The sequence below is a fragment of the Arvicanthis niloticus genome, chromosome 23 (genome assembly GCF_011762505.2).
Source record: "Arvicanthis niloticus isolate mArvNil1 chromosome 23, mArvNil1.pat.X, whole genome shotgun sequence".
Classification (NCBI taxonomy): Eukaryota; Metazoa; Chordata; class Mammalia; order Rodentia; family Muridae; genus Arvicanthis; species Arvicanthis niloticus.
In genome coordinates this window covers 3,283,688-3,298,917 of record NC_133430.1, presented here as the reverse complement: position 1 = coordinate 3,298,917, position 15,230 = coordinate 3,283,688, and the positions used below count along the sequence as shown (strand labels likewise).

Here is a 15,230-nt window from a genome sequence, read left to right as displayed (position 1 = left end):
TGTTCCTGATTTTAGTAGAAACGTTCTGAATTTCTCTCCATTTAGTGTAATGTTGTCTGTGGTTTATCTAATTTAGATATGCCCCTCTCTGCCTCGTATCCCTAGAGTCTTCAAGACTTTTTATCATGGATGGATCTTGGATTTTGTTAAAGATCTTTTCTGTACTCAATGAAATGGCCATGTGATTGGGTTTATTTATGTGGATTGAATTTACTGATTTGTATATGTTGACTTGTTTCTGCAACTCCAGCGTGATGCTGACTTGATCATGATTAGTAATCTTTTTGATATGTTTTTGAATTAAATTTGTAAATATTTTATTGAGAATTTTTGCATCCATATTTATCAGAGTGATTGACCTGTACTTTTTCTTTTTGTTGGATCTTTGTCTGGTTTTGGAATCAAGGTAATACTGGCTCCATAAAAATGAATTTATTTTCTTTATTTTGATTTAATTTTGGTAGGTGATGTATATGTTGCAGTTTAATCCATTTCTTTTAGATGTCCTAGTTTAATTGATTATAGGCTTTTAAAATATATCTTTAATGTTCTCTTGAATTTTCTTGGTTTCTGCTGTAATGCTTCCCTTTTCAACTGGTTATATTAATTTGGATTCTTTTTCTCTGTTTTGGTTAGTTTGGCTAAAGCTAATCTTATTAATCTTTTTAAAGAGCCAACTCATTTTATTGTTTTGTCTGGTTTTTCTTCTTCTTCCTCCTCTCTTTTTTTTTTTTAAACTAGGTTTCATTCTGTAGTTCTGGTTGGCCTGGAACTCACTATGTAGACCATGTTGGTGTTGAATTCAGAGATCCACCTGCTTCTGCCTCTGTGCTGAAATTAAAGCTGTGTTCCACAACTTCTGGCCTGACTTTTAATACTGTCTTTGAGCCATTGTTTGTTCTTGTTTTTCTAAGGCCTTCAGGTACCACATTAATTTATTAGCGTGAAATCAAATCTCTCTGTCTCCCTCTCTCCCTTCCTCTCCCCCCTCTCTCCTTCTTCCCCTTTTCTCCTTCCCTTCCTCTCTCTCTCTCTCTCTCCTTCTTCCCCTTTTCTCCTTTCTTCTCTCCCTCTCTCTTCCTTCTCCCTCTCCCATTTCTCTCTCCTCTCATTCATAGGTCTTAGTGTGATGTGACTTTCCTCTTAGGACTGCCTTCATTGTGTTCTATAGATTGGGTATATTGTTTTTTATTTTCATTCAGGTCTAGTACTTTTTAATTTTCCTTGGTTTCTCCCTTGACCCAATTTTCAGTCAGTAATGTATTTAGCGCCCACAAGTTCATGCACGCTCTGTAGTTTCTATAGCTGTTGATAGCCAGCTTTATTTCTTTGTGATCACAGAATACAAGATGTTCTCTTCATTTTCCCAAATTTGTTGAGATTTGCTTTGTGTCCTAATATGTGGTTAGTTTTAGAGAAAGTTCTATGGGCTGCTAAAAAGAAAGTGCAGTTTTTAGTGATTAGGTAAAATATTCTGTAGATGACTAGACTATTAAATCTATTTGATTTAAGATGTCAGCCAATGTGGTAGTGCAGGCCTTTAATCCTAGCTCTCAAGATGCACGAGCAGGTGGCTCTCTGATTCTGAGACTAGGCTGGTGTACATAGTGAGTTCTAGGACACCCAGGACTATAGAGAGAGATACCATGTAGAGAGGTCCAAAACAAGACAAAAAAAAAAAAAAAACAAAGAAAACTAACAACAACAACAACAACAACAACAACAACAACAAAAACAGTTGGGCATTGAAGTCACCCACTATCATTGTACTGGGATCAATCTGTGGTTTTAAATACAGCAGTGCTGCTTCTGCTGCTGCTTCTGCTGCTGCTTCTCCTTCTTCTCTTCCTCCTCCTCCTTCCTTCTTCTTTCCTCTTATCTTTCTTTTTTCTTTTTCCTCTTCCTCCTTTCTTCTCTTTAATGAAAGTTGATACTCCTATGTTTAGCATGTATTTATAATTGTATCCTCTTGGGGCCTTTTTCCTTTAATGAATGTGAAATATCCTTTCCTTCCTGTTTTTTTTCTGATTAGTTTTGCCTGAAGCATATTTTGACAGGTATTAGAATCGCTCCTCCTGCTTGTTTGTTTCATTTGCTTGGAATGCCTTTTTCAAGCCTTTAATTCTAACGTGGTGTCTGTCATTGATGCTGAAGTGTTTTTCTTAGAGGTCGAAAAAAGATGAATCGTGTTCTCTAATCTGTTAATTTATATTTATATCTATTTAGTAATTGGTAGTGTTGATACTAAGGGTTATTATTGGATATTGTAGGGATGTTTTCTTAAACCTCTTTTGATTAACCATTCTGAGTTTTATATTCCATGTGCCCTCCTGGGTATGTTTAACTTTCTTCTCAGACTGAGGTATTTTGCAGTGTCCTGGCTCAGTGGACATGTGCGCCTTAAATCTTCTTTTACCAAGGTAGAGTTTGCTTTCCCTTTGCATAGTCATCTGGAGTTGGCATCTGTGGTTTACAGAACATCATTCTAGGCACTTCTCTCTTTTAATGTCCCCACTAAAAAGCCAGGTGTTATTCTGCTGCACATGCCGTTAGATGTGAGTTGGTCTTTAACTCTTGCAGCTTCCAGTGTCCTTTCTGTGCACTCAGTGTTTGTATTACTATGTAATGTGGGGGAGTTTTTCTGATCCTATTTGGTGTTCTGTATGCCTTTAACACCTAAGTAAGATCTCTTTCCGTAAATTTGATAAATTTTATTTTATGATTTTGTTAAAAATGTTTTCTGTGCCCTTCTATACACATGCTTTATAGGTTTAGACGTTAAAGTTTCCCAGAAGTCCTGCATGTTCTATTCCTGAGTTTCTCAATGTAACCCTGTCCATTCTGTAGACCAGGGTGGCCTCAAACTCAAGAGATCTGCCTGCCTCTGTTTCCTGAGTGCTGGGATTAAAGGTGTGTGTTACTACAACTGCCTTGAGATTAAGCATATTTTTAATGAATAATTCACTTTATCTGACTTCTCTTCAGCTTCTGTCTTCCACTTTCTCAATGCTATTGGTGAGACTTTTCCTCTTTACTTTTTGTTTGACAGTGTGTTTCATTTTGCGTCTTACTTTTTAACTTTTCTTCAGTGATTCTCTTTAGAAAATTCCACTTTGTATCTCAAAAGTTTTTTCATTATTTTATTCAGCTGTTTACGCCTTCACAGCCTTCATTTAGCCATTTGCTCATAAAGCCTTGAATTTCTTGAACATACTTTTACTTCCTATTTTGCAATTACTGTCTTATGCATTAGCTGTGTTGCTTTTCTCAGGGAACATTACGAGGAATGTGCTAAAGTCTGGAGATGTTTTGCTTGTTCATGTTGCCTGTGCTTTTGGAATGGGACCTTGGCATCTGGGGTTGGGTTTCTTTACAAAGTTTTTAGAGTTTTGTTCATCATTATATCAACTTGTCAGGTTGTGGATCAGCTGAATGTTGTTTGGCATTCAGTCTTGAGGCCACTCTGTATTGATGTGTGACTGGAGTATGAGAAGTGGTCCTGGCTTACCTTGGTATAGGTACAGCTTCTGTACCTAGGAGTAAACCTCCACAGGTTTAGACTCTTGCAGCTGATCTTCAGAACTCTGTGGGTTCTTGATTGGTTCTTTGATTAGCAGTATTTGGGGCCACATTGGCAGTTATGGCAGTGCTCTCGGGGGCAGAGTGCAGGACTTTATACTGTCCTAAGGTAGGTGGCCTGGAGGCCAGTCTTGGGGGACTTATCTCTGGTCAGGGGCACAGAACTCTATATGATCCCAGGGCATCTGTGTCAATAGGGTCAATAGGCTGGCTGATTGGCTCTGAGCATCATTACCTCGAATTCTGGTCAGATTTCTCACTGTGCCAGATAGTTATGTGGACAAGTGGAATGGATTTGGAAGACCTACCTGAATTCTTGTTCAGTTTCCACATGTGTGTCATGCTTGGTATGATGGCTTGAAAGGCAAGTAGGCAGACAGAATGGAATGTCTGTTTAGAGTATTAGTTATGGGCTGGAGAGATGGCTCCATGGTTGTATCCATCTTGGTTCTCTAAAGAGACAGACTAGAATGAATGTATATTAGAAAGGGATTCATTAGACTGGCTTATAGGATATGGTCTGAGTAGTCCTGCAATGGCTGTCTCATTAGTTGCTTAAACCACAAGGCTGGATGACTCAGGAGAACCAATCTGGTGCTGGCATCTTGGAAGATTCTGAGACAGCAGCTGGTCTTTCGTCTGTGTTGGAATCCTAAAGAAGTGGGATTTAATACTGGCAGCAACAGTGTAGATAAAATTATCATTAAGAGTGAGGGCATGCAACTGAAAAACAAAGTCTACTTCTTCCATGTCCTTTTGTGTAAGCTGTCTCCAGAAGGTGTGACCTCCCATTTAGGTGGATATTCCTACTTCAAGTAATCTGACTAAGTGGCTTGGGTTTTAGATCATTCTAGTTTGTCGTCAAGTTGAAAACCAAGAGCCATCTCAGCAATGAAGAGCACTGGTTGTTCTTTCAGGGGCCTGACATTGATTGTCATCACCCACGTGGCCCCTTACAGCTGCCTGTAATTCCAGTCCCAAGGAATCCGACACCCTCATCTGGGCTCTGCAAGCACTACATGATTGTTACAGACATGCATGTTATGCTAGAAATGCGTGCAGCCGAGACACCCATACACATAACATTAAACACCCATACACATAACATTAAACACCCATACACATAACATTAAACACCCATACACATAACATTAAACACCCATACACATAACATTAAACACCCATACACATAACATTAAACACCCATACACATAACATTAGACACCCATACACATAACATTAGACACCCATACACATAACATTAAACACCCATACACATAACATTAGACACCCATACACATAACATTAGACACCCATACACATAACATTAGACACCCATACACATAACATTAGACACCCATACACATAACATTAGACACCCATACACATAACATTAGACACCCATACACATAACATTAGACACCCATACACATAACATTAGACACCCATACACATAACATTAAACACCCATACACATAACATTAAACACCCATACACATAACATTAAACACCCATACACATAACATTAGACACCCATACACATAACATTAAAAATTAAGGGAAAAAAGGATCTTCAGCTCAGACTTTAATCAGGTCGATTGTTTTCTTAGTTGAAGGGATCTTTGTATATTTGAGTAGTGCCTCTTTATTATATACGTTTTATAACTATTTTCATCTAGTTGGTGGTTTATGTCTTTATTCTCTTGTTTGACATCAGTATCTCCCAAGCCCTACCCGCAGTTGACCCTAGGTCCATGTTGGAAGAACAGAAAATTTTAGTTTTAACAAGATCTAACCTGAGTTTTGATGTTGTATTTAGAAAATTATCTACATTCTTAAGTGTAAGAACATGGTCCAAGAATGGAGTCGTGTGAGGATTCTGAGTGCTTGTGAGAAAACTCCCAAGAAAGCCAAAACAACAGTCTTATGACCTCAGTTTCTTTAAATTGTTTTTGAAATGTTTTTGTGCTTCTCCCCAGTATAGCAGATAGAAAGAAGTGAGTTTACTTCACATTACTCATCATTGCTGACCAGTATTATTCAATTAAATGTTTAAACTATCCTTTATATGCCTCCATGGAAAAACATGTTCTTGCCACATGTGACTTGTTCTTGTAATCATATACAGCAACGGAATATCACAGAACCTTACCCTTTGTAAATGGGTGTTTAAATCTGCAGTGGCACCCTGCAATAATTTCTATAGGAGCTGTCCAACCATTTTTCTTAAATTTGAGTGGACCCCTGAAAGAGAGGGGAGAAACTGCCTCAGTGTTCCCATTACTGGGCCTGGGCATTCAGGCCTGGGCCTTCAGGCCGTCCTCCCGCAGCTGGAGGCAGAGAAGCGGTAGCCATAGTAGCTGAGTATGGTGGTGAAGGTGGATGATGGTTTTCATTTTCCTTGTTTTCTCGTCTGCAGTAAAGAGTCAGGACTGAATGCTGGGGAGGACAAGCCACAGTGTGCTTCAGTGTGCTATGGAGCTGATGAATAGACTTTAGAAAAGGGTAGTACTAAGAAAGTATTCTCCAGCTGGAAGCTGCCAGCTGAGCAGGTGTTACTGAGCCTGTGCCTGGATGTGAGTACCGGGGTCCCAGGGTATGGGCTCTGTAATAGGTGCTGAGCCAATTCACCTTTACCACTGTGAAATTGTTGTGCTCTGTCAGGCGTAGGCTGCTTTCAAGTGTGTCTGCTGCACACCATGTTTAAACTCTGCTCATTTGAGGAGAACTGAATCTGTGTCTTGTCTTTTTCTTTCAGATTCCTGTACGAGTTATCAATGAGAACTTTGGGACAATTTCTGAATTCATGACAAAACCACCATCTCTGGGCGTGTAAAAACAGAGAAAGAGTCATGAAAGTGAAATGTATGTATATCGTCCTTGTTTTTTTTTTTTTTTTCATCAGACTAAGCCTGGAGTCCTGAGTCTGTAAGGACCACAGTCAGGTCTGTTGGTACCCAAAGATGGAGACCAGTACACACAACACTGGTGTTCTACCATACACACTGTGCCTTTAACCAACTGGCAGAGTTGGAGAGTGCTAAAACCCATGTGAGAGAAAGGCCCAGCAGCTCACCACTCTTCCCCGGAAGACCTAGCAAAGCGCATGGGAACTGTGGCATGGACAACTCTTATGTTCCTTGGCCTATGACTTACCCATTATTTATTATTTGTTGTGAAATTCTCCTGGAACAGATTTCTCTTTGGCCTTTCAGCAGGGCTATCCTTAGCCCACACAGGACCTTTTTTCAAATGAGGAAAAGAATCACTTCATCAAACTATTTCACTGCCGTCTGTTGTGCAGTTGTAATAAATACAGAGAATATATAGCACTGATAAGAAGTGTCTGCTTACTCCATTGCCCAACTCTTACATCTGAGCTGTAACTACGTAACCTGCGTTTTAGCCCTACTCTAAAGGCAGCAGCCTCCTCCTACAAAAGGCATTCTCAGAGCCGAGAAGACTCCTCGTTTGAGTGTCACTGTGTACCATACACAGTCAGGGACAGAGCAGGCGTTAAGAAAAACAAAAACAAAACAAAAAACCCAAAACCCTACCAAAGTGGAAGTGAATTGAGGAAGCCTGGGTTAGGAGCGAGTTGCCACCTAGAAATGATTGTCATATCTCAAGCCACAGTGAAGTGTTGCTCAGTGAATGCACGTGCCCAGTTGCCTCTGTGTTCCCCTTGTAGGTCGATGGCAGAGGAACAGGCCATTTCCTGTATTGATTATTGAAGAGTAAGCAGAGAACTCAAGAGTTATAGGATTGCCCTGGTCCTGTATAAATGATGGATTAATGATACGAAAGAGAAAAAGGATCTTGTTTTAAAATGACATAATATGCAACCATGCCTATTAACATGAACAACAAGTCCATGTCCTTTGTTTAAAAATGCTAGGAGAAGCCATGGCCCCAGCACCATGGTAGAAGAATCTTCTGGGCCTCAGGGAAATACTAGGCTTCTTCTACAACACTTCTGTAGCCTATGTTACCCCCTCAGTACCCTTTCCTCAGTAAAGCCTGGCAAGTAGTGTAGAGAGCCCAGGGATGATTGACTACACTGGTGATGGACGAGGGCCTCAGCAGGGGGAAAGAGGAAAGGTAGCCAGATCAGGCTGAGGATTTGACATCACACAGGATTAGACTGTTGCAGAAGTTGACCCAGTTTGTCTTGCAGGCAGCTATAAAGACAAATGCAACAAGGATATGCGGGAAGTTGGCAAACTAACAGGGCTTGACTTTTAATGATATACCTCTGGATGTAATATGCTGCTGAGAGACCATTAGCATAATGAGGAGAATTTACATTGTGACACAGCGTGGCTTGCAACTTACTGAAGACCAAGAATAGTAACTAAACTGTTAGTTGCACTTTTGATAGCGTGACCAGATCATCAGTGAGGGAGAGATTCTCCAGGAAGTTGGCTTTGCGTTTATTGAGACAAGAAGAACAGCTACCACAAGAACACAAAACCTTCAGTGTGATGTGCTTCAGAGAAGACTCCAGGTCTCTTCTGGATGGAACACACATACAACAGAAGACCTGACTATTGACCAAATTACAGGGCTGGTTTTTTGGATTTGCTTGTAGCCAAGTAAACAAGAAGCCATTGATTACCCCCCAACTCTTAGGACTTTTAAAAATAATTGTAATTGGATTGTTTTAGTTCTCTCATTTTTGGGAAGTGGTCGTATTGAAGACATAGTTAAGATATCTGGTTCCTGAAAGTTAGATGTCAGATAATTTCAAAATTATAGCTAAAGTTTTTAAATGCTCTGCTTTTACATGGATGGATGAGGCCTACGGTATGTTCATTGTAATAGACAAAAAGGACCATCAGCAATGTCTTGTTTAATTTATGGACTAACTTGAGTGTATTTGTGGTCTGAGGTTTCCAAGACTGTTGAATGCTGGTCCCTAAAGGTCGCCTTTACCTCAGTCTGAGCACTCCCATGGATTGATTGGACCACAGTTACCCTTGGAAGAAGTAAGAAGATTAGATTTTAAAGCAATTTTCCCTGCATACTTGCTTATGGATGGTACAGTTTGGATAGGTAGTGTTATTCCTTGGTCAAAATATTTCAGTTAAATATTAAGAATAGATTAGAATTATTAGGCTTATTTTTTTTTTGCTATTAATCTTGTTACTAGAGTTATTATATAAAGATTGGGCTGATAAGATTAACTTTTTAAAATATTTCTGCTAAAGACAAAGCCTTTAACTGACCTGAGAAGTTAGTTATTTCTTTTCTTTCTTTCTTTTTTTTTTTTTTTTTTTTTTTTTTTTCATTACATCAAGTAACAATGTGTGGTACAGGTGTTTTCTCTTGGGCATAAATAAAAAAATTAAAAACCAAAACAAGCAAACACAAACAAGCAAAAACAAAAAAAAAATGTAAAAATGTAGATGGATTCATGCGACACATTGTGTTTAATGTCAACTAATATAAATTGTTAAGCTTGTAGCTACAAAGGATTTGATAATATATATGAAAATCTCTAGACACTGTTTTTGAAATACAACCTAGTTAATGCTGTTGCTTATCTGTTGGAGAACATCCAAATTTTATTACATTCCGAGCCTTTTATGCCGAAGATTTGGAATGAATGGAATTATTCAACATTCCCTCTCTCTTTGGAAAGAGAGAAGTATAAGTTTTAATGCAAATATCACTGTGACCTCCTACTGACAGGTCTGGTTTGTGCCAGATCACATTCAGGCACTTAGGGAGGAGCTCACAGGTTGATAACTTTGTAATGAGAGACATGGGAAATACAGTGTCTTCTTATAGTGTCTAGCACCAGTGCTTACATATTTAGATTATCAGAAGTCATTGATGGCTCAAGAAATGTTTGCATTAGACTTTAAAGCAGTACAGAAGGTATATTTTTTCTCTCATTGGACTTTTAAGGAAAATTTGATTGTTCTTTTATATAAAATTATATAAAATTCTTGTTGATAAAAATATTTCTTAAGAGTTTTGTAAATACTTTATAACGGTAAGCTTTTATTTGAAAATGTAAAGTACAAAATAAAGTGGACTTCGGCAATTCTAACTGAGTGCCAAGAATAATATTTAAAAGCAGGATGGCTGATGAATGCATTTATAGAATTGAATAGTGACATAGTGAAATGGTTCAGCAGCGTGCCTTTGCAGTCATTTTTTGCTATATTCCTGTAGCAGAATTATAAGCTTTCTCCTTGGCCCATGACGTAGCTAGTCTTGGGTTCTTGGCTACTTTAGCAGTGTCATGCATGGGTTCCATATCATACGTTAAATCCAGCCAAAAGGTGGTTGGTTATTCCATTTGTGCCACTATTGCAGCAGTATATCATGTGTGATAAAGGTGATTATCCTTCTCTGGTGGAGTGCACAGTACCTTCCAGAGTCATTTATGCTAGGAGTCAGTAGGGTGAAGCTTCTAGCTCAGTTCTCTGTGTTCAATGATACAAGTGTATTTATCAATAGGGCCTTACCATCAAGGTTGTGAAGAACAACTAGCTGCCTTGGCAATAGCTTGTGATGTTCGAGAGAGTCATGGGACCTCTTTCGCCAAGGACTCACCAAGATGTAACCCGCTCCTGGCACTGGACGTTTTCCTTGATGATATAAGATTTCTGGTTGGGTCGTTGTCTCCCCATTATGGAGGTCAGCTACACTTGACTTCCTTTTGTATGTGTTTATTTATTTAGAAAGCCTTTGCATTAGTAGATTTACATATGATTTTTAAAAGTGCCTTTGGCGTTAGTTTTCCCTCCTTTTCTCTCCCACCCCTCTCCCTATTTAATCCTCCTATTCTAGTTTTTCTCTTTATCATATTCAATTTTCCTTCCTTGAGAGATCTCCTCCCTCCAGTCCTTTTGGATAAAGCAGCACACAGCCTGCAGAATGGGGAAAAAGTCTTTACTAATTATATACCTCATGGAAGGTTAGTAACCAGAGTATGTAAAGAACTAAGAAAACTGAACATCAAGAAAGCATCCCAGGTAAAAATGGGATACAGAACTAAGCAGAGTGTTCTTAAAACATGGAATACAAATAGCTGAAAAAACAGTTAAAGAAGTGTCTAACATTCTTAACCATTAGAGAAACTTAAATTAAAACTGCTTAGAGATTTCATCTTATGTCAGAATGGCCAAGATCAGTAAAACAAATGACAACTCCTGCTGGAGGTGGAGTAAGGGGCACACTCCTTCGTTGCAGGTGGGAGTGCGACCATGGTGGAGTAAGGGCCACACTCCTTCATCGCAGGTGGGAGTGCGACCATGGTGGAGTAAGGGGCACACTCCTTCATCGCAGGTAGGAGTGCGACCATGTACAGCCATTGTGGAAATGAGTGTGGCAGTTCCTCAGGAAGGTGAAAACACATCTCACAAGATCCAGCTATACTATGGTTGAACATACACCCAAATGGTTCTACATCCTACTGTGGAGGTTGTTCATTCATGTTCAGTGCTGTCCCCGTGGTAATACCTAAAAACTGGGAACAGCCTAGATGTTCATCAACTGATTAATGGATAATCAAAATATGGTACATTTACACAATGGAACATTGTTCACCTGTTAAGAACAACAAAATTATGAAATTTGCAAGGAAATGGATGGAGCTATAAACAACAACAACAACAACAAAAAAATCATCCCAGCTGAGGTACAGAGACTCCAAAAAAAAAAAAAAAAAAAAAGACAAACGTGTGGTTTTTGTTATTTGTGGATGCTTTTCATCTTTTGATATATGAGCTACATTCAACTTACTTTTACTAAGTGGCTCAGCAGTTAAGAGCACTTGTTTTTCCAGAAGGCCTGAGTTTGTTTCCCTGAACCTACATTGGGTGGCTCTTAGCCACATATAACTCCAGGTCCAGGGGATTCTATGCCTTCTGGCCACTGAAGATACCTGCTTACATGCTATATGTAGACACCCACTTTAAAAAACAAATGTGTATGTATAAAAGTTTAAATGTTTCAGTTTCAATATTGCTGTTACATCTGAAGCAACCATGGTGATCTGTTTTACAAGAAAAAGTTTGTAGGAGCAAGGAGACCTCCACACATGCCTGCTAGTGTGCCCAGCAGTGAGAGTCTAGTCATCCGTGTAGGCCCAGGTACTGTGAGGAATGTAGAGTTCAGGAGACCTAGACACCTTTGTAGCTTTAATTTTTCTCAGTCCTGCTTTTAATAAGAGTTCTTACATGCTTTAATCTTCTCTCTAGCCCACCACCCACTAATGGTAGAGGAAAAGAAAGGTTATTATGGAAGAAGTGGACCTGTTTAGAAATTGTTCTTTGGAGCAAATCCCATCTGTGTTTTCAGGAAAGCAGCAGTTCAGTTCACAGGATCCAGCAGCGGCAGCTTGATCCACTTGCAAATACTTCACAAGTATACCAGCAGTCCAGTTCCGTAGAGTCAGAATCAGAATAGCAAACACGGTTCAGCAGCAGTAGCAAGACCCAGCAGAGACAGCCAGGCCTGAGCCAGATGGGCAAGAGTCAGCAGGAGGGATTAGCCCAGCAGGGATGCCAGAAGTTCTTGGCCAACGTTCCCTCAATGAAGCCAAGATCAGCCAAGACTTGAGACCAAGAGCAGTGTTGCAGAGCTAGCTATGCCAACAAGCCCCTCTCAGTCTGTTTAGTTCTGTTTATACTCCCTCAAACATCATGTGACCTCCATGGGTCTTGCCTCACCATGAGTCTTGCATCAGCATGTGAGTCTGTATCAGCTGACATCACTCTGCCAATCCGCCAGTCTGAGGAAGCAGCAAGAAGTTGCCAGCACACCACCAGAAGTGTTTTGGTGCCTTTCTATGGAGCTCATGACAAATGGAGCTCAACTACCCAGTGTTAGTAAGGCAGACCTACACATGTGTGTCATTAGGGAAGAATCCCTCATCGCATCCTTTCACAAACATCCTTTCACTTGTGTCCGCTTCAGGAAAACACCATCTGAGACAAATGACTTTCCAAAGAAGCCGGAAGTTTTCACTTCACACCCAAGACTGTTTTCATTCTGATTTAAAATTTTTGTATTCTGTCAGTTACTTCACATTCTCCCACAAAATGGATGTCTTGGTATGTGCATGCTGCTAGGTATGGGGTGGTGGCATTTTGGGGCTTTGGTTTGCATTGCCTAAAGCTTTAAAGCCCCTGCACCCCACACACCGGATGCCCTGTGACTTGTGTACACTTTCCAGCCATTCTGCTGACGGGTGGCTGCTTCAAGGCTCAGTTTCCAGTGCATCCTGCTGGATGTGGTGCAGTGACTTACTTGGTTTTGGTTTACACTGCCCAGTGCCTGCTACCAGGTATGGGTATGGGTGGCTACTCTCTGGGTTTGGCTTACACTACGTGACACACCCTTCTGGGTGTGGGTGGTGACTCAGGTGCCTCGGCTTTGCACTGCCTGATGTTTACTGTTGCCTTTTTTACCGGTCTTGAATCTTTGCAGGGAAATGGCTGCTCTGACCTCCGATCTATTTTTTATATACTTTATGTCTTGCTGTGTTGTCTGACTTTTTTACATGCTGCCTTGGTTCTATCTCACCGTTGTTTGTGTTCCTTGGGGGCCTCTTGTGAATCTTTGCTCTGGGGGTTTCTGAAATTGTTAGCCTCTGACTCCTTTTTATCCTGGAGCCCAATCCTGCTGCTCCTAGGCTCCTAAATCCAGAACAACATGGCACTGGTCTCTGTCTTATATTAGTGACTTCATGTGACTATCTGCCTGTCTTTACTGAATCATAAGAACAGTCACTGAAAAACAGGTTGATACTGAACATGTCTAGACAGACAGATAGGTGGGTGGATGGCAATTCAAGCAGACTTCATGAGCAGTTAAGACTGAGCCAAGCCCCTGGGATAGTCAGGTGTTCTCTGTAGGTCTCTGGTATACACATTAGGTAGTTATGTGATAGGTTGCTGGGTTGCTGTTGTCCATCACAATGCTATGTGTTCTCTTTGTGTGGTCCAGGTGATGATGTTACACATTTTTCTTTGTCTGGTGTGTTCTGTAAGTTCTCAGTCCTACTTTTCCTGGTATGTCATTAGTATTTCCCCGTGTTCATATGTTCCCAGTCTACTTCAATAAGTGGTTTCTGTGGTAGTTTTGAGAATCACCTCCATAGCCTCATGTGTTTGAATATTTGGTCTAAGTTAATGAAACTGTTTGGAGGAGGTGTTTCACTGGCAGGGTGGAGGGGTGTCAGGCTTTCAGGTTTCAAAAGCTCACGCCATTCCCAGTTAGCTGTCTCTCCTACTTTCAGGTCAATATGTGAGCTCCCTGTTTCAGCTAACATGGCTTTGGTGTGACATCATGGATTATAACCCTCCGAAACTAATCCCAATTAAACACTTTGTTCATAGTTTCCTTGGTCATAGTATCCTGTCATAGCAATAGAAAATGACTAAAATAGGTCATTATGGTATGATGCCACATAGAAGGTGTTTCTGTGTACATCCTGCGTCTGCATCTACTTTCAAGTTGGAGTCAAATGTTGCTTATACGATGGAATCGTGAAGGACAGGATAATCTGAAAAAACTGTTTCACACAACATGGAATAACTCGGAGCAGGGCACACAGCCTGGTCTCAACAGCATCCTTTCAGTCCTGTAAGAGTGAACTCTCATGGCACCGTGGTTACCTGTTTGGCTCCATAGGCCCCAACCCCTGCTTGTCTTGCAGTGACATGGCCACCCCATGCCACTGATGGGATAACAGAAAACAACTTCAGGTCTGGCCTAGTTCTGACTTTAGAACATATCCCAGCCATGTTTGGTTTTTGTTATTGTGCTTCTGGTACTCGGGCTTTGTTCTTTAACCACCAACTTGTAGGCATTGTTTTAGACTCGAATTTCTCTTCCTATAATTATGCTCATATAGTGTCAGTATCAGATTTTCAAAACCAGTGTAAGAATATACTCTAAACATGTCACTTATTCTATTAAAAAGCAAGCAAATCTAGATTGTTCTAGTGTTCCCTGTCTTAGATAAATGGAGCATACCAGCCACACCTCTTGTTGCGTGGTTTAGCTTCAGATTCCTGTATCTGGGAAGGGCTTTGCAGCAGGTAGAGCTCATGTGTGTGTGCCTGTGTATCCACTTCCTGTGCCATGGAGACTGTCTGTCAGGTGTCTAAGCAGGAGGACTATAGTGGGCAACCTCCTACACATTCCTCTATGCTTTTCTGGTCTATAGTTGGGTGGACTTCTGTAAGAGGTTGCCAGATAGGAAGACACCCCTGTAGTGCCCCCTTTCTACCCCCCATCTCCTTTTCCCTCCCTTCTCCATCCCTTCCCAGTTCAGGCTGTCCTTGAACTTACAATCTTGCCTCATTCTGAATGCTGGGGTTCCAGGTAGGCAGTCTGATGAATGGATTTCTGTCTCTGTCTATCATGGGGTGCAGTTCTGTCTGCCCATCAGCATATGAGAATGTCCTTTTCCTCAACCTTTCCAATCCTGTGATGCATTATCAACATTTTGGAGGGAAGTGAGGAAAAGTGCATTACCTAGTTTTAGTTTTAGCTTACGAGCCAGTTGGTTCTTTTCCTGAATACTCTGGATGGCTTTCCTCAACTTCACTGCTGATTTCTGAGTGGCTTGTGCTGTCCTGGAGTGGAGGTTTTACACTACATACCAAGTTTTTATTTTTCATTTT

The 15,230-nt window shown here is 40.6% G+C and overlaps 1 protein-coding gene across 3 annotated transcripts in view; it reads left to right on the top strand.

Annotated features, from left to right (window-relative positions):
• Ncapg2 (non-SMC condensin II complex subunit G2) overlaps positions 1-9,637 on the top strand; it is a 57,868-nt gene extending 48,231 nt beyond the window's left edge. For all 3 annotated transcript variants that reach the window (XM_076920939.1, XM_076920938.1, XM_076920937.1), the window contains exon 28: positions 6,338-9,637. In XM_076920939.1, coding sequence (XP_076777054.1) covers positions 6,338-6,389 — 52 coding nt within the window. In that variant the 3' untranslated portion in view covers positions 6,390-9,637. The remainder of the gene's footprint in view (positions 1-6,337) is intronic.
• Positions 9,638-15,230: the final 5,593 nt, after the last annotated feature.